This window comes from Lithobates pipiens, unplaced genomic scaffold, assembly GCF_037356315.1.
Source record: "Lithobates pipiens isolate NorthernLeopardFrog02 unplaced genomic scaffold, aLitPip1_a1.2 Scaffold_18, whole genome shotgun sequence".
Taxonomy (NCBI): domain Eukaryota; kingdom Metazoa; phylum Chordata; class Amphibia; order Anura; family Ranidae; genus Lithobates; species Lithobates pipiens.
In genome coordinates this window covers 471,028,809-471,052,207 of record NW_027507758.1, presented here as the reverse complement: position 1 = coordinate 471,052,207, position 23,399 = coordinate 471,028,809, and the positions used below count along the sequence as shown (strand labels likewise).

General features: G+C 43.1%; 1 protein-coding gene across 1 annotated transcript; it reads right to left on the bottom strand.

Annotated features, from left to right (window-relative positions):
* Positions 1-16,825: 16,825 nt before the first annotated feature.
* Positions 16,826-22,282, bottom strand: KCNE4 (potassium voltage-gated channel subfamily E regulatory subunit 4). Its single transcript, XM_077488311.1, has 2 exons — positions 22,093-22,282; positions 16,826-19,447 (listed from the first exon to the last, which is right to left on the bottom strand). Exon 2 carries the CDS (start codon positions 19,375-19,377, stop codon positions 18,889-18,891), a length of 489 nt encoding a protein of 162 aa, XP_077344437.1. The 5' UTR covers positions 19,378-19,447; positions 22,093-22,282; the 3' UTR covers positions 16,826-18,888.
* Between the last annotated feature and the right edge of the window lie 1,117 nt (positions 22,283-23,399).

Below are 23,399 nucleotides of genomic sequence, written 5' to 3'. Positions count from 1 at the left end.
TAATTACAATTTTTGATGCAATGCTTTGCAGCAGGGCTAATTCCTGCAATAAAACTAGAGTATATGGGAGAGGTTGCAGTGTCGTGGCACCAGCACCAGTGCCTAAGGCCCAATTTTTCTGCCCCTGTTTAACAGGGACACGTAATTACAATTCTTGATATAATATTTCACAGGAGGGCCCGTTCCTGTGCCCACCCAGAGTAACTGTGAGGACTTATAGTGTTGTGGCACCAGCACCACAACCACCAAAGGTCAATTTTTCTACCACTGTTCAACAATGGCATGTAATTACAATTCTTGATATAATCGTTCACAGCAGGGCGCTCCAGCGCCCACCAAGAGTCACTTTGAGGGCTTACAATGTTGTGGCAAAACCAACACCTTGTTCCGCCATTTCTGCAGAGCATATAGGGCAGGCCCCTACTTTCAAACATCCAAATTACAAACATCTCCTACTGGCAAACGGAAGGAGACAACAGCAAGTGAGATGAAAAAAGATGGACGACAAAACAAATTATACAGGGGTGATAACCCTTCCCTATGTTTTCCAAAAAGCTTAAAAAAATTTTTTTTGACTGGAGCTACACTTTAAAAATGTACCAGTTGAAAATTACAAACAGATTCAACTTAACACAACAAACCTACACAGTCCCTGTCTTGTTTGCACCGCCTGTATACTGCTGTTCTGAGTATATAGGGCCTGGGGGCCACACGCATTTCCTTTTTTTAATATGGGTACGGGGTTCCCCTTAATATGCGTACAAGACCCAAAGGGGCTGGTAATGGGCAGGGAGGGCTACCCATGCCATTTTTCTCAATGATTTTCAACCATATTGCAGGAACCAGATATAACATTAAAACCGCAAGCAGCTTTAAAGCGGGAGTCTGCCGGGACTCCGCGTTTTTTTTTTAAAGCCAGCAGCTACAAATACTGCAGCTGCTGACTTTTAAAATAGTGACACTTACCTGTCCAGCGCGCCCGAAGCCGATCTCTAGATCGTCTCTCGGGTGCTGCCGCGGCCATCTTGGGTATGAGAATCAGGAAATGGAGCCTTTCGGCTTCATTTCCCGGTTCCCTACTGCGCATGCGCGAGTCGCGCTGCTCAATAAGGACGGTCCCCGCTGCCTCTGGGATCTGTGTGTTTCCCAGCAGGCAGCGGGGCACTTGCGGAAAGGGGCGGGCACTTTCGGAAAGGGGCGTAATCTACGCCCCTTTCCGCAGAGAGCTATCCCGGAAGTGGGTGCAGATACCTGTACTGTACAGGTATCTGCACCCCCCTCCCCCCTGAAAGGTGCCAATTGTGGCGCCGGAGGGGGGGAGGGTTCCGATGAGCGGAAGGTCCACTTTAGGGTGGACCTCCGCTTTAAATGACGTTATTTCTGTTAAATGTCATTTTGTGCAGGGACTGTTCTAAACACGGGAAACACGTGGCACTTCACAGGCATACTACAGACACCCCCCAGGCACCATATTTAAAGGAATATTTCACTTTTTTTTCCACTTTAATCGTCATTAAAATCAGTGCTCCCGCCAAAACGGCAGTTTTTAAAACTTTTTTTTGCATTGACCCATGTCCCCTGGGGCAGGAGCCAGGTCCCCAAACCCTTTTTAGGACAGTATCTTGCATATTAGCCGTTAAAATTAGCACTTTTAATTTCGAACGTTCGAGTCCCATAGACTTCAATGGGGTTCTAACGTTCGTACGAATTTGGGGTCCGTTCGAAAGTTCTGGTGCGAACCGAACCGGGGGGTGTTCGGCTCATCCCTATTGGTCACACTCTGACCGGTTTCGTCATTACGGACTTCCACAGAGGCGCAGCAGTGGCAGAGGACTGTGTCTGTGTCCCGAATCCTGAATGAATGGAAGTAAGCAAACATTCATTGATGGGCACTGGTGAGACTGAATTTGGTGGGCGCTGGTGAGGCTGCATTTGATGGGCGCTTATGAGGCTGTATTTGATGGGCGCTGGTGGGCTGCATTTGATGGGTGCTGGTGAGGCTGCATTTGATGGGCGCTGGTGAGGCTGCAGTTGATGGGCGCTGGTGGGCTGCATTTGATGGGTGTTGGTGGGCTGCATTTGATGGCCGCTTCATTAAAAAGGTGAGGAGTACATAGGCAGGGCAAAGGTGGTGGAGTTGGATGGAACTGGGGGGGGGAGGGGGCAACAAAATGAGGTTTCACCTAGGGTGTCAAAAATCCTTGCACCAGCCCTGATTGTGAAGTGTGGAGCATGATCTCGTCTGAACTGGAATCTGAAATATTTGATCTCATCAATCCAAGTACATAATATTTGACACCTTTACATATTTTGCAGATATCAGACATTTTTGTCCCCTACTTTTCTCATTCACACTGCCCTGACAGCTGCTACACACAAAACCATAGCGATTTGTTATGTGGCATCTGTCTGTTCCAGCTGCAGTGAGTCAGTGGTAGGGGGTGGTATGATGCTCGTTTCAGTTTTTTTTTTTTATCAACTTTATTTGAAGTGTACAAACTGACACTTCATTCATGTCACTGTACAGCAGCACAGCGAGGTACAGTCACATGCAATCCTGTCTTGTACACTGCAATAAAATGCAGTTTGTCTGCATTTTATCACAGTTCACTTCAGTGTAAATAGGACACATAGAAAATGATTGTGCACAGACAGGCAACACACATTTTCCACATGCACACAAGAAATCAGTTCCTGGGCTTGTTTTTGTTGTTTTTATTAGGGGTAACAACTTGGATGGGGTAGAGCGATTATGGGATGCCCAACTTGACTAAAACAACAGGTGGAGACAACTTCCTTCCTATGTACAGAGAAAAGATCTTGGACTGTTCTCCTTCCTGGACAGTGGCGGCTGGTGGGTTTTTGTTCGGGGTAGCAAACAACCAAATCCCCCCCGCCGCTGCCTGCCGGTTGCTCCACTGGCACTTACCCCATCTAGGCATCCAAGGAGCAGTGGCTGGCATTGTGCACTCCAAGGAGCAGCAGCGTGGATCATGCATTCCATGGAGCAGCGGCGGGGATCATGCATTCCATGGAGCAGCGGCGGGGATCATGCATTCTAAGGAGCAGCGGCAGGGATCAGGCATCCATGCATCGGCTCTTCTCCTCCTCGCTTCTGCTGTCTCCTCCCCTCCTCCTGGGCGCCCATTAGGAGCACCTGTCCTTTCAGCCAATCGGGTGATGGGTATCAGACCCGCTACCCAATTGGCTGGCAGGAGGATCAGCATTCGCTGTTGTAACACACTTGGGTGGGATCAGAGCGCACTCTCTGTGACACGATCCCACTCTATTTTGGCTCTTATCAGGTGCTTAAAAAAAAAACCTGGCCACTCTAATTCATGCGACCAGTGACCTGAAAGGGGCTGGACCCAGGAATATGGGAGAGAGGGGGTGGCACCCGGGGGCCCCTAATGGACGGGCTGCCCCTGTTCCTGGATGCAATCAGTCTTTTAAGGAGCAGTTAGCAAAAGTCTCTTGTAGACTAGGAGCTCACAAAAAGTTGCAAAACTGCATGCAGAAATATCTTTTCTCTATTGAACTACTCCCAGCTCCACTGTCTGCAGGTACTACCAGCCCTCCACGCTGCTTACCTACCAGCCCACCTGGCTGCTCTGAAGCCAGGTGGGCTTCAGAGCAGCCAGGACAAGGAATAAAAGGTTTAAGCACACCGCTATCATTTGAAACCTTGCTACACATGGCAGTCTCTCCCCTTGTGAATCCCTGGGTGTGCTGATGTACTTACTCTATCGTTGTTCCCTGCTGCTCTTAGCTAAGATTCTTTCTCAAAACACTTGTTGAGAGGTTTCTTCCCAGCCAGCCTGAGCCCAGCCTGGAGGCAAAGCCACCTCTAGACATAGGAGATAGCTCCTAGGTCACCAACAGCCTCCTCAGAACATCATCTTCCACCCAACTCTCCTGCTGGCATGGCTCTACAGTATTTAAGGGCAAACCTAGCCACCCTGCCAGGATATTCTGCCTGGGGATTAGGCAAGTTCCCTACAAAAATGCAGATAAGAACCTCCTGGCCACCACCCACTAACTTCCAGAAGCTTCTACAAGCTTCTAGATTCAGGGGGAGGTACCAGAGACCTGCATCAGTAGAGACATCCAGTCTGACCTGCAGTAACCTAACCCAATTACAGACTCACATAACGTACCATGAGTCATAAGCTTAAATTTACCTACACTGACTCTAGTAGTTATAGGGTGCTACACTCACCCCCCCCCCCTTAAAAAAACAGCCATGTCCCCATTGGCTGGAAATATACAAAAATGGCACATGCGCCCAGAAGCAAGGTGAAATGGCTCTTGCGCCCAGGAGGGGAAAGTGAACAACATGGAAAGGTGTCTGTACAAATTTGAAATGCAAAATACAGTATATACATTCTAACCACAGATCCCCACAGCTAGCAAAGCATCATGACGTGAACAGGTAATTGTACATGTTACCAATAGGCATGTATTAAACAGAGCACCTCCCCCTAAAGGGGCGCCCTCCCAGTGGAAACTTTGAAGAAATTAGAAAAAGTCCCAAAGTCCAACATTTGAGCAGAAGGACAGCAGTCCATGATGAACCTGGGGAGAAAACAAGAAGGAAACACAACCCTCACATTAACTAAACTATCTATACCAGGGATATGCAATTAGCGGACCTCCAGCTGTTGCAGAACTACAATTCCCATGAGGCATAGCAAGAATCTGACAGCCACAAGCATGACACCCAGAGGCAGAGGCATGATGGGACTTGTAGTTTTGCAACATCTGGAGGCCCGCTAATTGCATATCCCTGATCTATACATTCTGCCATCTGAAGGTTATAATTCTGCTGACAAAAGGAAGAGAAAAAAAACTTTGTAAAGCAAGAGTCTCTGAAGGAGGAGCCCCTCCATAACATCAGTCTCTTAAACAGTATCTTAAGCCGGCCTTATCACCATGTCTTCTCCCTGGGTCACACATCTGGAAAAGGGTGGATGGTATTGGTCCAACCTAGTCCAGTAAAAAAGGGTTTCCCAAAATGACAGCTGTCTTCCCTCTTTTCTTCAAGCTGGAATCCTGCATCAGCCCCTTTCTCACCAGTACATTTTGCCATTTGGCAGTCTGATGATCTGTCCACTAGGATCCTGCTTGGTCACTGAGTAGCTCCTGTTGGGCCTTAATGACTACTACACGTTCATTGTAGATGGCATGTCCTTGACTCCATTCTTCCCGAATATCCTGGAACCGGGCCCAAACTTCTTGATTGTGAGGCCCCCTTTGGGGTTTGGGGAAATACAGGTAGTCCCAAACCAGTTTCTCCTCTCAGTGGGTGCGAGGGGCCTCAATAATGTCCATAACATCCCTGGGGATATAAGGGTAGTCCAATTCCTACTCCAGGCAACACGCATTTTCCACTTGTTTCCGGACACAAAAAACTGTCCCTGGGCTTGTTTTTTTTTTTTTAGGTATAACAACTTAGATGGGGTAGAGGAGTTATGGGATTCCCAACCTGACTGAAACAGCAGAGGGAGACAGCTTCCTTCCTATGTCCAGAGAAAAGATCGAGGACTGTTCTCCTTGCTGGATACAGTCTTTTAAGGATCAGTTAGCAAAAGTCCCTTACAGACTAGACGCTCTTAGTCCCCTTTGGAAAATAGCACAAAATGTTGCAAAACTGCATTCAGGACTATCTCCTCTACTTCTGTAGAACTGCTTCCAGCTCCACTGCTGTAGATTCTATCAGCTCTCCAGGCTGCTTGTCTACCAGTGCACTTTGCTGCTCCAAAGGTCTCCCAGGACAAGGGATAAAAGGGTTAAGTACAGCTGTGGTGTGCTGATGTACTCACTCTGTCATCCTTGCTCCCTGCTGTATTTAGTCAAAATTCCTTCTCAAACAGGACTCTGAAAGGATTATTCCCAGCAAGCCTGAACCCAGCTTGGAGGCAAAGCCCCCTCTAGACCTAGGGGACTCCTCCTAGGCCACCAACAGCCTCCTCAGCACTCCATTTTCCACCCGACTCTCCTGCTGGCTTGGCTCCACCATATTTAAGGGCTGACCTAGCCACTACATTCTGCAGGGGATTGGCCAAGTTCACTCAAGTATGCAGATCAGAAAGTCTTGGCCTTCTACCACTAACTTCCAGAAGCTTCTACAAGCTTCTAGATCCAGGGCCAAGTACCAGAGACCATCATCTATAGAGCCATCCAGCCTGGCCTGCAGTAACCCAACCCAATTACAGACTCGTATAACTTACCATGAGTCATAAGCTTAAATTTACCTACACTAACACTAGTAGCACACTAGAGGGTGCTACATAAATTGGGAATTTTAGCCAAAAGACTTTGACTAAAACTAAATGAAAATTTGACATCAAAACTACCAGTGGAGAAAAAAAAAACATTCTTGTTTGTTTACGAAACATGCTTTTATTTATAAAGAAGTTACTTGATACATGTTTTCATTACTAACAGATAACTGTTCAAGTTTTTATATTCAGGTAAAATATAATTGCTGAGAGAATGCTGTGTTATCCGATCCATTGCAAGTGTTACCCTTAACCACTTGCCGCCCGCCCTATAGCAAATAGGCGGCGGCAAAGTGGTTTCATAATCGTGACCGGACGTCATATGACGTGATCAGGATTATGAGCCGCTGCGCGCCCCCGGGGGCGCGCATCGCGGCGATCGTTGTTGCGGGTTATCAGTCTGACACCCGGCAACTACGATCTCGGAAAAGAGTCTCCGACGGAGACTCTTTACCACGTGATCAGCCGTGTCCAATCACGGCTGATCACAGTGTAAATGGGAAGAGCCGGCGATCGGCTTTCCCTCACTCGCGTCTGTCAGACGCGAGTAGAGGAGAGCCGATCGGCTGCTCCTCTGACAGGGGGGGTCTGTGCTGATCGATTATCAGCACAGCCCCCCCAAGGATGCCCACACTGGACCACCAGGGACGCCACTAGACCACCAGGGATGCCAAGGACAAAGGTATGCCATCCTAGACCACCAGGGATTGCAATCAGTGCCACAATGGATGCCAATCAGTGCCCATAATGGATGCCAATCAGTGCCCACAATGGGCATCACTGATTGGTATGCATTATTGATTGGCACTGATTGGCATCCATTAGTATAATATATTATAATACAATGCCGCCTATCAGTTCCCATCTGTGCCGCCTATCAGTGCCTACCCATGCCCACCTGTGCCGCCTACCCATGCCCACCTGTGCCGCCTACCCATGCCCACCTGTGCCACCTACCCATGCCCACCTGTGCCGCCTACCAATGCCCACCTGTGCTGCCTACCCATGCCCACCTGTGCCGCCTAACCCATGCCCACCTGTGCCACCTATCCATGCCCAACCATGCCAATACATGCCAATTTGTGCCACCTATCAGTGCCCATCCGTGTCGCCCATCAGTGCCACCCATCAGTGCCGCCTATCAGTGCCACATATTGGTGTCCATCAATGCCACCTCATCAGTGCCACTTCATTGGTGCCACCTCATCAGTGCCCATCAGTGCCGCCTTATCATTGCCCATCAGTGTAACCCCATCAGTGCCCATCAGTGAAGGAGAAAACTTACTTATTTGCAAAGTTTTGAAACTGAAACAAAAAAAAAACATTTTTTTTTTCAAAATTTTCGGTATTTTTTTATTTGTTTAGCAAAAAATAAAAATCCCAGAGGTGATCAAATACCACCAAAAGAAAGCTCTATTTGTGGGAAAAAAATGATAAAAATTTCATTTGGGTACAGTGTAGCATGACCGCGCAATTGTCATTCAAAGCGCGACAGCGCTGAAAGCTGAAAATTGGTCTGGGCAGGAAGGTGTTTAAGTGCCCGGTATTGAAGTGGTTAATCAATAGAATTAGGTTTTTAACATTGAATTATTATTGTAAGGTGTTCTTAAGCCAGTGAAGTTGCAGGTAAAAACCAATTAGTATATAGACCACTTTTGAGTTAACTCAAGAGAACTCCAAAAAAAATATCTAAAACTGATATTTTTCATTGCAAATAATAAAATGTTACATTTTCAAATCAGTTTTATCTGTAGTTTTTATGCTTGAGACCTATTTATTTTAAACTATCATGGCTCAAGAATCTATGCTAAAGTCTGTATATCCTACCTAGACCTCACAGGCTGAGCCGCTCTGCACTCCCCTCCTGTCTCTTTGTGAAAGTGACATTGAAGAGCTCTTCCAACTACAGTGTTTTCTTTGGCTTTTGACAGATTTAGTTCTGGATAGTTTGCAGGGGTAGTGGGGGAGGAGAAACATTTCATATACTCTAGCCTTGAGATTAAACCCTTGCTTTTCAACAGAAACAGACACTTGCAAAAGGTTCACAAAAATTTTAACTTCTTAAGGCTTTGAATAAAGAACAACCAGGTCATTGTACAAAAAGACTCCCTAGTTCAGTGTGCAGCCAGGTTATTCCCCACATTTCCAGTCATCCAAACAGTGAGCAGAAGGTCAACATAGACTATAGTAGTTGTGCTGCTTCCACAAATGAAGCATTGAAAGTGTGATCTTTATAACTGATCCAGTTGTGAAGAGATAGCTTAAAGCGGGGGTCAGCAACTTGTAGATTGTGATCTACCAATAGATTGCAGCCAGGTAACTGGTAGATCACGGTCTGGGCTTGCTGACCAGCCATTCCAGAGCATCAAACAGAGTGTAATGCAGAGGGACTACTTGTAAAGTTGGACTTGTAGTAGGGAGCAAGAGCCACATCAGATATGTTTTTTACCACCCCACCCCGACTGTACCCCCTGTAGCTGCAGTGGCCAGGGATGTACAAATGTCACAGCCACAGCAGGAGTTATACCACTCTTCTGCATAAACTCAACATAGAGCATCCCCTACCTACAGAGTGAGGTAGGGACAAAACTATTTAAAGGAAAACAGACAATGCATGTATAACATGATATTAGTACTACAAGAAACAAACAGTAGAGAGGCAAGGTGATTGGTCTGGTGTCATTCACACTTAGACTAGTTACCATATTTATCGGCGTATAACACGCACTTTTTTCCCCTTTAAAATCAGGGGAAAATCGTGGGTGCGTGTTATACGCCGATACTCCGCGATTTCTGCACGATTCTTTGGGCTCTGGGCGGCTTTCAGCGGCCCAGAGCCCTTCTCGCGGCTTTCGGCCGCCTTTGGACCTTCTCGGCGGCTGAAAAATGACTTTTTTCCTGCAGAAATAACACTTTGTGCAGGGACAGTTCTAAGCACGGGAAACATGCGCCCCTTTACAGGCATACTATACACACCCCCTAGGTACGAAATTTAAAGGAATATTACACTTGTATTGTTTCACTTTAAGCATTATTAAAATCACTGCTCCTGAAAAAACGTCAGTTTTTTAAAAAAAAATTTGCATTGATACAGGTCCCCAAACCCTTTTTAGGACAATAACTTGCATATTAGCCTTTAAAATGATCACTTTTGATTTCGAACATTCGAGTCCCATAAACTTTAATAGGGTTCTAAGGTTCACACGAATTTTAGGTCTGTTCGCAGGTTCTGGTGCGAACCGACCTGGGGGGCGTTCGGCTCATCCCTACTACAGAGTGAGCTACACTCTGGGTTTAAAGCTGACACAAGTGTATGGATTTATACCATGATTACTTTGGACTATTATTTGTGTATCTGCCTTTGCGCCTATAACCCATTTTATTATTCACTGTTGGAGTGACCCTAGAATTTAGTCTTGGTACCGGGTACATACTTGTTAAGTGTGTGACCAAAATATGCTAAGCTAAGTATAGCTGATTTGCTTTTATGTCACCACCAAGGCTGACCCTATGCAGTGCTTTGTTCACAAGGTTTAAGTGCTGTACACTGCATGGGCAAAACCAGAAAGAAGGGGGGTGGGGGGTCTTATGCAAAGCTGAGGAGATAAATAGGTCAGAAATAAGGTGCAGAATTAGGGAGCTAAGTTAAAGAGATGCAAAGCTTAGCTGTAGAGAAAGGTGCAAAGGTGAATTGTGGCCAGGGGTGCAGTGGTGAGCTGTAAAAGGGGGAGAGTGTGATGAAGAGGTGAGTTACAGATGGGGTGAAGAGGTGAGTTACGGACAGGGGGTGAAGAGGTGAGTTACAGACGGGGTGAAGAGATGAGTTACAGACAGGGGGTGAAGAGTTGAGTTACGAACAGGGGGTGAAGAGGTGGGTTAGAACAGGGGGTGAAGAGGTGTGTAGTGGACAGGGGTGTAGAGATCAGTTGTGGACAGGGGGTGTAGAGGTCAGTTGCGGACAGGGGGTGTAGAGGTCAGTTGCGGACAGGGGGTGTAGAGGTCAGTTGCGGACAGGGGTTGTAGAGGTAAGTTGCGGACAGGGGGTGTAGAGGTGAGTTTCGAACAAGTGGTGAAGAGGTGAGTTGCAGATGGGTTAAAGAGGTGAGTTGTGGACAGGGGTTGAAGAGGCAAGTTGCGGACAGGGGGTAAAGAGGTGAGTTGCAGGCAGGGGGTGAAGAGGTGAGTTGCGAACAGGGGGTGAAGAGGTGAGTTACGGACAGGGGGTGAAGAGGTGAGTTACGGACAGGGGGTGAAGAGGTGAGTTATGCAAAGGGGGTGAAGAGGTGAGTTACAGACAGGGAGTGAAGAGGTGCGTTACGGACCGGGGGTGAAAAGGTAGGATAAGGACAGGGGGTGAAGAGATGGGTTACGGACACGGAGTGAAGAGGTGAGTTGTGGACAGGGGTGAAGAGGTGAGTTATGGACAGGAGGTGAAGAGGTGAGTTGCGGACAGGGGGTACAGAGGTGAGTGGCGGACAGGGGGTGAAGAGGTGAGTTGCGGACAGGGGTGAAGAGGTGAGTTGTGGACAGAAGGTGAAGAGGTGAGTTGCGGACAGGGTGTGAAGAGGTGAGTTGCAGACAGGGGTGAAGAGGTGAGTTACAGATGGGGTGAAGAGGTGAGTTACAGGCAGGGAGTGAAGAGGTGAGTTACGGACAGGGAGTGAAGAGGTGATTTACGGACAGGGGGTGAAGAGGTGAGTTACGGACAGGGGGTGAAGAGGCGAGTTACAGATGGGGTGAAGAGGTGGGAAAAAGAGTTTGCAGTCCCAAAGCTGGACCTATCTGTTTAGTGACTGTAATTTTAATTGTTGCATCCATCTACTGCAGAGGGCTACCCTGTAACTATCGCAAGGTTGTTTAGCTAGTTTCTGCCACGTCGCCACAGCATATTTTCTGTGAAGGACAGTCTGAGACCCTCTAATGCAGGGGTGTCCAAACTTTTTTCAAAGTGGGCCGGATTTGATGAAGTGAACATGCCTGAGGGCCGACCATTTTGCCTGACATTCTTTGAACCATTGAAAATTCGGTCTAAGTGTGTCCATCCGAGCACTAAATACACAGCCCAACAAGAATTCTCTTGCCTTTGTCACACTCGTTCCCAACACACAGACGAATGCTCTGCACTTTAGGGGGCACCGTTAATTCTTAATGGTACCCCACACATTGGAAAATGTAGGGTGCTTTTGGTGCAGTGCAATAAAAAAAAAACACACACACAGACACATGTGCGCACACGCGCACACACGCACACACACACACATGTGCACACACACGCACACACACACACACACACATGTGCACCCACACACATACAGACACATGTGCACACACACACATACAGACACATGTGCACACACACACACACATACAGACACATGTGCACACACACACACATACAGACACATGTGCACACACACACATACAGACACATGTGCGCACACACATACAGACACATGTGCGCACACACATACAGACACATGTGCGCACACAGACACATGTGCACACACACACACACAGACACATGTGCACACACACAGACACATGTGCACACACACACAGACACATGTGCACACACACAGACACATGTGCACACACACAGACACATGTGCACACACACACATACAGACACATGTGCACACACACACATACAGACACATGTGCACACACACACACACACACACACACACACACAGACACATGTGCACACACACACACAGACACATGTGCACACACACACATACAGACACATGTGCACACACACACATACAGACACATGTGCACACACACACATACAGACACATGTGCACACACACAGACACATGTGCACACACACACATACAGCCACATGTGCACACACACATACAGACACATGTGCGTACACACATACAGACACATGTGCGCACACACATACAGACACATGTGCACACACACACACAGACACATGTGCACACACACACACAGACACATGTGCACACACACACACACACACACATACAGACACATGTGCGCACACACATACAGACACATGTGCACACACACAGACACATGTGCACACACACAGACACATGTGCACTCACACAGACACATGTGCACTCACACACATACAGACACATGTGCGCACACACATACAGACACATGTGCACACACACACACACACACACACATACAGACACATGTGCACACACACATACAGACACATGTGCACACACACAGACACATGTGCACACACACAGACACATGTGCACTCACACAGACACATGTGCACTCACACACATACAGACACATGTGCACACACACATACAGACACATGTGCACATACACACACACATACATACAGACATACATGCACACAAATACAGACACATGCATACACATACATACATACACACACATGAATAAAGGCCTTTTTAACACGAATCTAGCTTGTAGTACAGTACCTTTGCAGCTTCCTCATTCAGCCGGGTACTGCACTGTAGGGGGAAGCAGAGAGCACAGCACAATCCTCTGCACTTTACTTTCACTTTTGAAGCTCACGGAACTTCTCACAGTGCCGGGGATCGGCTGATCTGACAGCCCTGCTCCCATGGCACAATAAATTGAGAAAGAGCAGGCGGGCCGTTCAAAACCGGACCGCGGGCCGCAACTGGCCCGCGGGCCGGACTTTGGACATGCCTGCTCTAATGAAACCACTGCTCTAGTTCAATACTCCATCGCCTTTGGGCCACATTGGGTAACACTTGTTCACTTTCACAAGAGGGGCCCCTCAGATTATGGTAGTTCCAGTCCCAGTTTGTGGGGGTCCCGTGAACACCCAGGTCTATGTGACATGGAGGCCCTAGGTTAAGTGCTGTGTGGCACTAGAGGGTGACCTTTCTTACCACCACCAGGCAGACGGACCCTTCTCTACTAAGCCACCACCCATTTCCTGACCAGAGCCGGTCTCAAGGTTTCTGCTCTCCAGGTATAGGTTTACCCCCAATTCCCATAAACATAAGAAGAGAGCTGCTTTCATCTTAAAAATGTTACTTACTTCATGGTAGGATGCCTTGTTTCTTCTCTCGAGCTATCCCAGCAGGCTCCACTCAGTAAAACAAGTTTTAGCTGCCCTTGAATGGGAAGCCACACAGTGGCCTTCACATAGCCGCAAGCTAGGCCCAGACTCCAAACTCCTTTTCTTTCTACATCATCACCTTCCACTCACTACTACCCTTCTACTTCTTACTCCATCCAAACCACACCTATCCCTTCTAGCAATTGCTAATCCTGTTCTAGAAAAATCCCTATGGTTGCCAGTATCTTTATCTTTTGAATGACCCCAAACTCTGAAACTGCAAAAATGAAGCCCATGTATATGATACTATGGAAATAAAGATTTTGTTGGCTCTGAAAATCCTTTGCTCTAGTTCTTAGTAAGTGAGTGGCCACAGCACAGTCATACCAACTAGAAATCCTGATGAATCTATTTTATAATTTTTGAATTGGCATTACCGCAGATGGCTGAACATAAAGTATACAAGCTATATTGCAGTATGGCCTCCAAATTGTAATTTGCAGAGTGCCACCATTATTTATGACATACCCATGGATGAGAAAATAATCCCAATGTACATACAGTACATTATAGGATCTCTTTTGTGTTAGCCCTTGTACACACGGTCGGACATTCCGACAACCACGTAGGTAACGTGATGACGTTGTTTAGTTACGATGGGACTATGGTCAGGCTAGTAGCCAAAAGCTTTGGTCTAGGAATTTGATTTCAGCATGCGTGGCACTTTGTCCGATCGGAATTCTCTACACACAATCGGACAAAGTCCGATCGGATCATGTTGTCGGAAAGTTTTATAGCCCAGCTCTAGAACTTTGTCCTGTCTGATATTCCGACGAAAACAGTCCGATGGAGCCCACACACAGTCAGATTATCCGACAACACGGTCCGATCGTACATTTTCCATCGGAATGTCCGACCGTGTGTACAAGGGCTAAGGGTGGCCCCTGCTCCAGGCCAAATCCCACATCTGCAACACACAGCTCAGTTAACAGACAGCAGTAAATAGGAAACAGCTGCCGAGACTTAAAATCACTCAAAGAGGCAGGTTCTGTGTCCTTCAATGAATGCAGAGAAAAACAGTCTCTTCTGTTTATTGAAGGACACAGCCATATATTTAAATTTTGACTGTTGAGATACCCCAAAGCAGTGCCGAAAGCAAAGAGGGTGGGCTCAGAGTTTAAAAAAAAAACATATTAAAGAACCACATCCCAGCAGAGCCCAAACCTGGAAATAGCAGAAACATTTCTAGGTCCTAAACCCTAGGCAAAAAAATCTGAGCTGCATGTTGCAGATGGGTGGTTTGGCCACTAGCAGGGGCTGCTCCTAGAGTGTATTCTTTTTGTTGTACCTAGTGTCCTATTTCTGCAGGTGGCCATGTAATAGCCTAATGGTAATAACCAATTGTGTCCTTCAATGGACAGAAGAGAAATCGAAAAAACTGCTGTGACATACCACTGAATTTCCTAACAACAGAGCCTAATAATACCATTTTTATCCTAAGGTATTACCCATGCCAGACATCTCAAGTCTCCCGCGAGGTGCTCAATATGTAACACGGTTTAAGCAATGCCCACCTCCCTGAAATGAGTTTTTGCAAGTTGGAATGTCTGCCATGCACAATCATTTGTTAATCTCCATTACATGGGGGTGATGAGATTATAGTTTACACAAGAAAGATAAGACTGTTTTCTGCTTCCCATTCATCTAACAGGAGATGACAAGGACAGTGTATTTCTGAAAACAAATGCAGTCACTACATTTAACTAGTAAAATGCAATATATTACATTTTTTTTTCTTGGGTTTAGATATACTTTTCTTTCTTGTAAATCCAAACCCTAACCTTATTCCTAAAAGCTAACTCAACCCCCAGCCCCTGACGATAACAACAACCTAATCAAATCCCTAAAATAATCTATAGTACTACAAGATTTTTGAATACATCTTAATATGTTCAGAACCTCTAAAATTGTCTGCAATAAATATACAGTATACAGGGCACCACACTCAGCGCTGAAACAACATCTTCAGACTGATTGCTGGAGGTCTTTGGGGGGACATTGTTGCATACAGGAGACTTTCCCTGGCCAGTCAGGAGATTTCACGACAACCACAGATGAGACAATGGATTACTTATAAATGTCTGGTGCATCAGTGTTACAGAGAACTCACTGAACCAAGCAGTTATTGCTCTTTCCTGCATCTACCCCAAGGTAGCTACATAGGCTCCTTTCCTTGCAAATGATGACCTCCATCTTGGGAGAGCCTAGTAATAACATGAGAGTGCCAGGTGCTTCCTGCAGCATACATCACTGAAATAGGATGTTAATTTTAAGGACTTTCATGAAGTTGCGTAGAGTCTAATTGCATCCACAGACAAATATCTTACCTCCTTATTGACATAAGACTTGTGAAGTATGTATATTTTACACAAACTGAATGACCAGGGTCCAAGCACAATAGTTACTCCCTCCCAGATGTCATTCTACTTTTGCTATAAATTGACCACTAGACTGAAATCCAACTATAGAATATCCATCACATGGACATTTCTTCTATCCACTAGGCAACCACAGAAGAACTTAGACTTAATTGTTGCTGCTCTTTGGATATCCTGGTACTACAGAGTATGTGAAAAATGCTGGATGACTTCTTCAAGCTGTGGCTTTGCATTTTTGGTGTAGCATGTACACTCTTTATTATAGCAATGTGTAATCAGCCAAAGGGGTCCTTATGGTAGTCATGCAGATTGTATTTTGATTTGTATAGCCTGTAGGTGCTAAGCATATAGCTATGTCTTATATGAATCCTGTCCTGTTATACATATTACACAATGTTTTCATTTTTACCAGAGCTGGACTGGGACTAAATAGCAACTCAGTCTAAAGAATTTACTTTATATGCAGTGGCATTATTTGCAAAGCCTAGGAAACAATAGCAGTTATGTTTTGGCACCCTTTTAAGTGTTGTTCACTTGCAGTGGCAAGCAATCGGACTGAATTGATCAGTTCTTGGTGAATTACTTAAAATGTCCATAAACTACATGTTATATCACAGCTGAACATGCTTGCACAGCCCACCCACTAAGGTGGTCCAAGGAAAGGAGCCATGATCAGCTAGGAAAAACACATTCTAGTGGGTGAATTTTCCCTTGACCAGGATGGATTTCTTTTTTTTCTTTTTTTCTTTTTGCCCAATTATCACTGAATTCCCATCTGTCTAACATCAAAGAAGGCCTTAACACCTTATTATTGACCACCCTTATTTGCATAAACAAGTCATCAAGGTGGGCACTTGCTCCCATTGCTAGCCCTTCTCTTATTCTTCCCTAAAACCTAAGTATAGAGACATGTGTAGCAATAAGAAGATTTGTGAAGTTTTAGTTCTCTGATCCTTCATAGCTGCAGCCAGAAGATTATAGTGCTAGCGGTATTGTGGTATATCCACGGATATACTGTACACACATATGTATATCTTGAGTAAAAGACCATGAGAGAGGGTTGTTATAATACTTTATTCATATAGCACCAACATATTCACAGAATTTCATAAAAACAGTGACATGTCAAATAAAATAGAAGACAACACAAGAACATACAATGGGAAAGAGGACTCTGCTCTCTAGAACAAAGTACTACAGTATATAAATAGCAACATTAAATACTCCCCCCTTCAACATTTTCATTTTCTCCATCTATGTATAAACTTTGTGTGGATATTTCTTTTACCTTTTTAATGAATCTTGGAGTTACTATCACTGCAAAAGGTAGTGCAAGAAACCTTTTTTAAGCATGGTCTTTTCAGACTCATTTAACAAGGGAACATAAAAGCTTCAGTTATACATGGCAACTTATAACCAGTTGCATCTCATTGTTTGGATTGCTCTAGGCTGATGAGAAGAGGAATTTGGTCAGTGCTTACGGTAGATTTTTTCCACTCGCTGCTTTGTTTCAAGGACGTTTTTCTGCTTTAGACAGAATGTCACACAGTACTACCTAAATTAATTGTTTTTTTACCGTGAAAAATGAAAAGATAAAACGCTATGAACGCTAAAGGTCTGCAATTTATAAAGTCTGATGAAAAAAATAGTTTTACACTCTAATCACAGCCATGTAGCATTAGGATGTTGTTGCCTTTTCATACCCATCACAATGCAAAAATAGTAACTCCTGCTTTATAATGAATTAAACTTATTACAAGCGTCACTCAGCTTCTCATACTGGCAAGGCCTGCTAAATTTGTCCAGCTGATCAGAATATAAACACTACTGATGATCAAAGTGCTGGAAGCACACTTACATTATGTGCTTGGTCTTAGTGTTATAATATTTTTTGATAGATGCAAAAGTATAAAGCCACTGTTCCCAAAAATGACTGATTCTAAACCAGAAATGACTGTATGTGGTAGTAGGCAGATTGTACAGGGCAGAGTTCTATATACCCTTTGGTAATACAGTACAACATAATAGAAGACTACTAAAACAGCTTTAATCTACCAAAGTGCATTTCAGTTCAATGGGATGAATCATTCTCTAGCTATTTATATATAAAGATATCCACTGATAAGATCGCCTTGCTTACTTTGTCCGTTACTACTTTTATAAGGCCAAGCAAGGGATGCTCACTTTTCTTGTTCACTTCTCTATAATGTAACACAGCCCTAATATAGTAAAACTTTCCTGTAGCATAGCGGATGGCTGGAGCTTAGTTGGATTCAGCAGAGATTGTAGGCCCAGATAACTTACTGACTCTAATACAGTTTCATCCTTCCTGCATGAATGCAAAATTGAAATATCTAGGTTGGATAGACTAATTCTTTATATGAAACAGTTTATAACAGACATCACAGAAAATTGCTTACTTCAAAGTCTTACATTCATTTACTATATTTTAATATTTAAAAATCTTTAAATCATAGATTTAAAAGAACTTTAGAGTGACTTTATCACTGCTTAAACCTTGCTCCAATCTATCAAAACATGCTGTAGTCAATATAGACTACATGTATCAGTGCAACAATTAAATGTCAGGAAGTAATTTTCCTCCTTTTTTCTCTGTGCATGAGTGCACTTTGTACACTTTAGGTACCATCCCTTAAAATACCCAGTCTTGGATCTAAAGCAATTTCTAGGTTACAACTTCTACAACAGTAGGTATCCCAGTGTAGGACAATGTTTATATGTCCAGGATGAAGAACGCAGGGCACCGACCCTTCTCACAAAACAACAAACTAATGTATCTAATGCTGACACTATTAGTTAAGTTTGGCTTTGTAGAACTACATGGTCACTTATCGGTCTTTGTTATGACCTCGGTAGGACAGGACCTGCTATTGGTTTCTAGGGCCAGGTTCAACATTAAAACCTATTAAGCCTTTTAATGAAGTTTTACCTCTCTGCACACATTTATAGCCTACTGCAACATGCTTGATTTTAAACCATTTGTAGTTTATTTCTCTAAAAAGAGCTCACTAGGCAATATGACCCTAAACCCAGGACTAGTGTCTCCTCAACAGAGATCCTCTAGACTCCTTAGATAAATAGTCTCTCTTGTTCTTTGCTAGGAAATTTGAGTTGGCTCCTCAGCCTTTCCATCTGCCTTGTCCTGAACCAGTCCTTCTGTGGCTTCTTCTTGAATGGTAACGTGTACATCAGAAGATGAAGATTCAGAACTTATACTGCTATCTGCTCCATTACAGTCAGTACAGAACCTGCCTGTTGCAAAGGTATCCTGTAGCATTGTAAGTACAGTGGAAGGTGGGGTTGGCTTGGATACAGACAAGGACGATGCACTTTTTCTGATTTCCATCCATTGTTTCTCCTCATCTTGATAAAGAAGAAAGAGCTTAGATTCTTTCTCCTTCCGTTTAGACCTCATATAGACTAACATGATGCCCATCAGAAATATTCCATAGAAAGACATGACTATCAGTATGTAGAGATACTCATTTTTGTCCTTTCCATTGGTAAATTGGCTTGGTGGATCCTGAGTTAAGCCATTTCCCTGGCTTGTTATGGTGCCATTGGCTATTTCTTCCATCCTCAACATTGAAGCAGAATTTAGAGCTGTGTATTCAGTAGCCCTACTGTCTGACAATACAAATTGGTATGGATACAGCCTGTAAGGAAATACAAAGGCTTTATTAAAATAATTGAATCCTCACACTTAAAGAGCAAGTTTAAATTTAAAATATTTTACCTATATAGCATGTGTTAACAGACGCTATGAAAATTGTGCTAATTGCAACCAATCAACTTACAGCTGCCATTACTACAAGCCCAAGTCTGAAAATGAAAAAGTCTGATTTGATATTCTTGGCAACAAGGCATTTTCTTTCTGGTGCCTGATCCTGTGATATCTCTCGTATAGCTATATCATATATCCATTTTCTTCTCAAACAATTTACTGATTCCTCTTACTTTACTGAAGTCTCCTCTACAGGAAATAGCATATGTGACTAGTAAGCACTAAATTTGTAGAAAACTTGGCATAGTGCCACTCCATCATCTTACTTCATCTAGTTTCATTCCACATGGACTTGCAGTATCTAAGTATTTAGATTTTATCTCTCCCAACTTGGGCTGAAATAAGAACTATTGCAGTAAGACAATATCAGAAAGCTTCAGTTTATTTCCAGTATAATGACAAAACTAGCTTGCTAAACTATTAGAGTTCCAGATGATTCAGAGGAATCCATTAGTGGGTGCCGTGCTGGATCAACAAAAGTCATTTACGCAAAGGAACCATCCTGAAAATACTTGGCCGAACAGTACCTGCAGCCAATGAACTGTTCAGGGCACTAGCAGATATCAGAGTACAATAAGGAGGCAGGGGGATTTGTCCATCACCACTTGAGTGGATGGAGGAGTATGTTAGATTTCAGGCTGAGCAAAAGTAATCTATTCATGTATGGCTAGCCTAACATATAACGTGCAAATACAATCAGATAAGATCTGTCTCTCTGAAGAATAAGTGCCTATTGTCTGGCCCAAGTGTGCAGCATGTACTTATTGAAAGACTTGTTTCATTTTTCATATAACATTTGAATACTGAATTATTAATAGAAAGCTGGAAACTATTCAAATGAATGTTTAAGATATTATTACGTAAAATAGTATGTGGTTACGCATATCCTGAACTATTTCCCAAAACAATGAGCCCATGTTGGAGTTACTACAAGATCACTTATGTCTCTATTTAATAGTAGTGCATTTAGCGACTTAAACAATAAGAGCTGGGAGTACTGTACCAGAAGATAGAAAAAAATTAAACAAATTCATATTGTATTTTGACCAGCTTTAGATACATCTTACTGGCTGATAAAACAGTACTTTTGTCCTCAAAGGTCCTTCCTTTTAGTATATGATTCAATGAGAACTATAGTCTTTTTTATTCATTTTTTTACGATATATAATATGATTATTATTATATAAATATGAAAGCGATCAACTTGATGTAAACAGTATTATCTATGTGTATTTCTATTTATAGTTTGTAATTATCCATGCACATAGGGTGAATATTTTGATCCCTTTATTACATTACTGTTTGAAAACAATAAATTCTCTTCAGTAGCCACTGGCTGTCAAAGACCATGTCATTCTAAGTTGCCTAGGCTGAAATGGGACAGTGGTTTTTATTCATGGAAAGACAGAACAACTTTTTTTCCTCTGAATAAAAAATGAAATTTTTAATGTTAATATTCTAATATGTAACCTAATATGTATCCATGTAAAGAGTGAATTTTACTTATATGCCCAATTCACAATTTCCCATGTGATAAAGGTTATTTGTGTGTTGTTAGATGAATACACAATAATTTGTATATTTACTATGGTGTTAAGTAATCCTGAATAAAATGTGGTAACAGCAGTTACACTGCAAATTCCAAAAGATGTAAAAGTTTATAAAATGTTGGTAGCAGACAAGGTAATGCATATATACAGTATTCTCAGTGCAGATGGCACACAGAATCATTGCAGAATAATGTTATAGAAAACTAAAGTACATTAGCTACAACATATACTTGTAAGTGTTGGGAAAGAAAAGTAGACCTTCAAAGAGGCAACCTTCTCCAACATTATCTTTATTAGTTTTTCACTTTTCAACTCATTCAAGACATTCAGTTATGGTCTATAAGGAGTTTCAAGCACCAGCAGTCTGTGCAGAGCCTACCAACATATAGTACTATCCTTAATGTATAGCCATTACAACCTGTGACAGTTGTGCTGCATCACTGTACCCATCTAGTCTACTGCATTTAATTTAATGAATCTATTCCCTATTGAGTACTTGCTTAAATAGGCGAAATTGTTAATGATGCTGGAATATAAAAGAATTATGTTAATAAAAATTTAAACATGCAACAAAACTATTATAATTGTAATGAATAATCATAATAGTAATATTACTACCACTACTATTAATAATATACATTTATATTTTCAGGACTCTATCAAATCTTGCAATTTTGTAATTTGAAGTAGGAGAGTACTATACCAAGTTAGCCACCAATTAATGCAGAAAGTTTGTAGCTTTACTGATACCGTTTGTTGGTTAACCCTTTAAGATGCCAAGTTTTGTATGACTTCTTTAGGCTTTATACATTTATCTTTGTATAAAGTGTAATCAGTGAAATTTAAATGCTTGCTTATTACTTTTTCTGCTAGTACATTTTAGCGATTAAACGTATGCATTGGTTTACTTTAGTTGCATGCATACAGACAGATAAAGATTATATGGTAGAAGGAGACATGAACTTACGTGTCAGAACTTCTTGTATAGAAGAAGTGAAATGATGTGCTACTGGTGTCTCTTGCAAATCTGGAAAGCTGAACCGGTCTCCAGCTGATACTTTGGAAGCCGTTGAAGCTGTTGCAGAATAAATAGGCAGCTGTAGACGTCTTTATGACATGATGTAGAAGGGGGAGGGCGCAGGCCTGTGCTTGAAGACACACAGAACATCCTCCTGAACTTGTGGCAGACACCAGGGAGAGAGCATAGGAGATAGGGAGAGGGAATGAAAGAGATGTCCTGGTATTAATGACATAAGCAAAGTCATATGACTGTTTAACAAGGGAATTGCATGCACACCAATCAGAAATAAAAATGTAATACTTTAACTGAAAACTAAAATATAACTGGATAAGCAAACCACCTATGACATAAAGACTCTCACAGTTTCCATAGAACAAATAAAATCATATAAAAGTGTAATAATCAGATTAATTAACAAGAGGGCAAGTTGAAAACAGTTTGTTCATATTCACACAAGGACAGTGTACAGAGATATCTACAGTTGACGTCAGTTGAGCTGCACGATAGAATAAATAAATCCAATTTTGTCCAGTATATTGGTACATCACTCAGAAGAAAATTTGTAAGTATATTTTTAGTGAGTCCGTAATTTGAAATATTACAGCTGCATTAAACTTAAAGTTACTTTTTATGTGACCCACGTACTTATACATGCTTGTTTATATTTTTGTCATTGTATTAAATATAGCAATTTGCAGATGACCCACCAGAGGGAGCAGGCACTCATGTTACAATTACTCACTGAACAAAATATTAGCCACACAGTGCATTATTATCCATGAATCATAGGGGTTGATCTACTGAAGACAAATAGGCTGTTCATTTTGCAAAGGAAGTTACACTTTGTAAGGGAGTTTTCCCCAGAAGTTAGAAGAGTTCCAGCGTGATTTGGAGCTGAGCTGGAGCTGAGATTAGGCTACATCACTAGCCTAGTTTCAAAATACCAACCTAATCATCCTCTTTGCTCCTCCCAAGACCTCCTGCTCTCTAGCTCCCTCATCATCTTCTCCCCCCTGTATTCACCTCCAGGACTTCTCGAAAGCCTCTTATATCCTCTGAAATACCCTACCCCAATCTGTCAGACTATCTCCTAATCTATCCACCTTTAGGCGATCCCTGAAAACCTTTCTCTTCGGAGTAGCCTACCCTGCCTCCAACTAACAACTGTTCTTTTATTTTTTTCATCAGCTCATCCCCCACCATTATTACTCTTTCATATCATTTGACCCTCCCTCCTAGATTGTAAGTTCTAA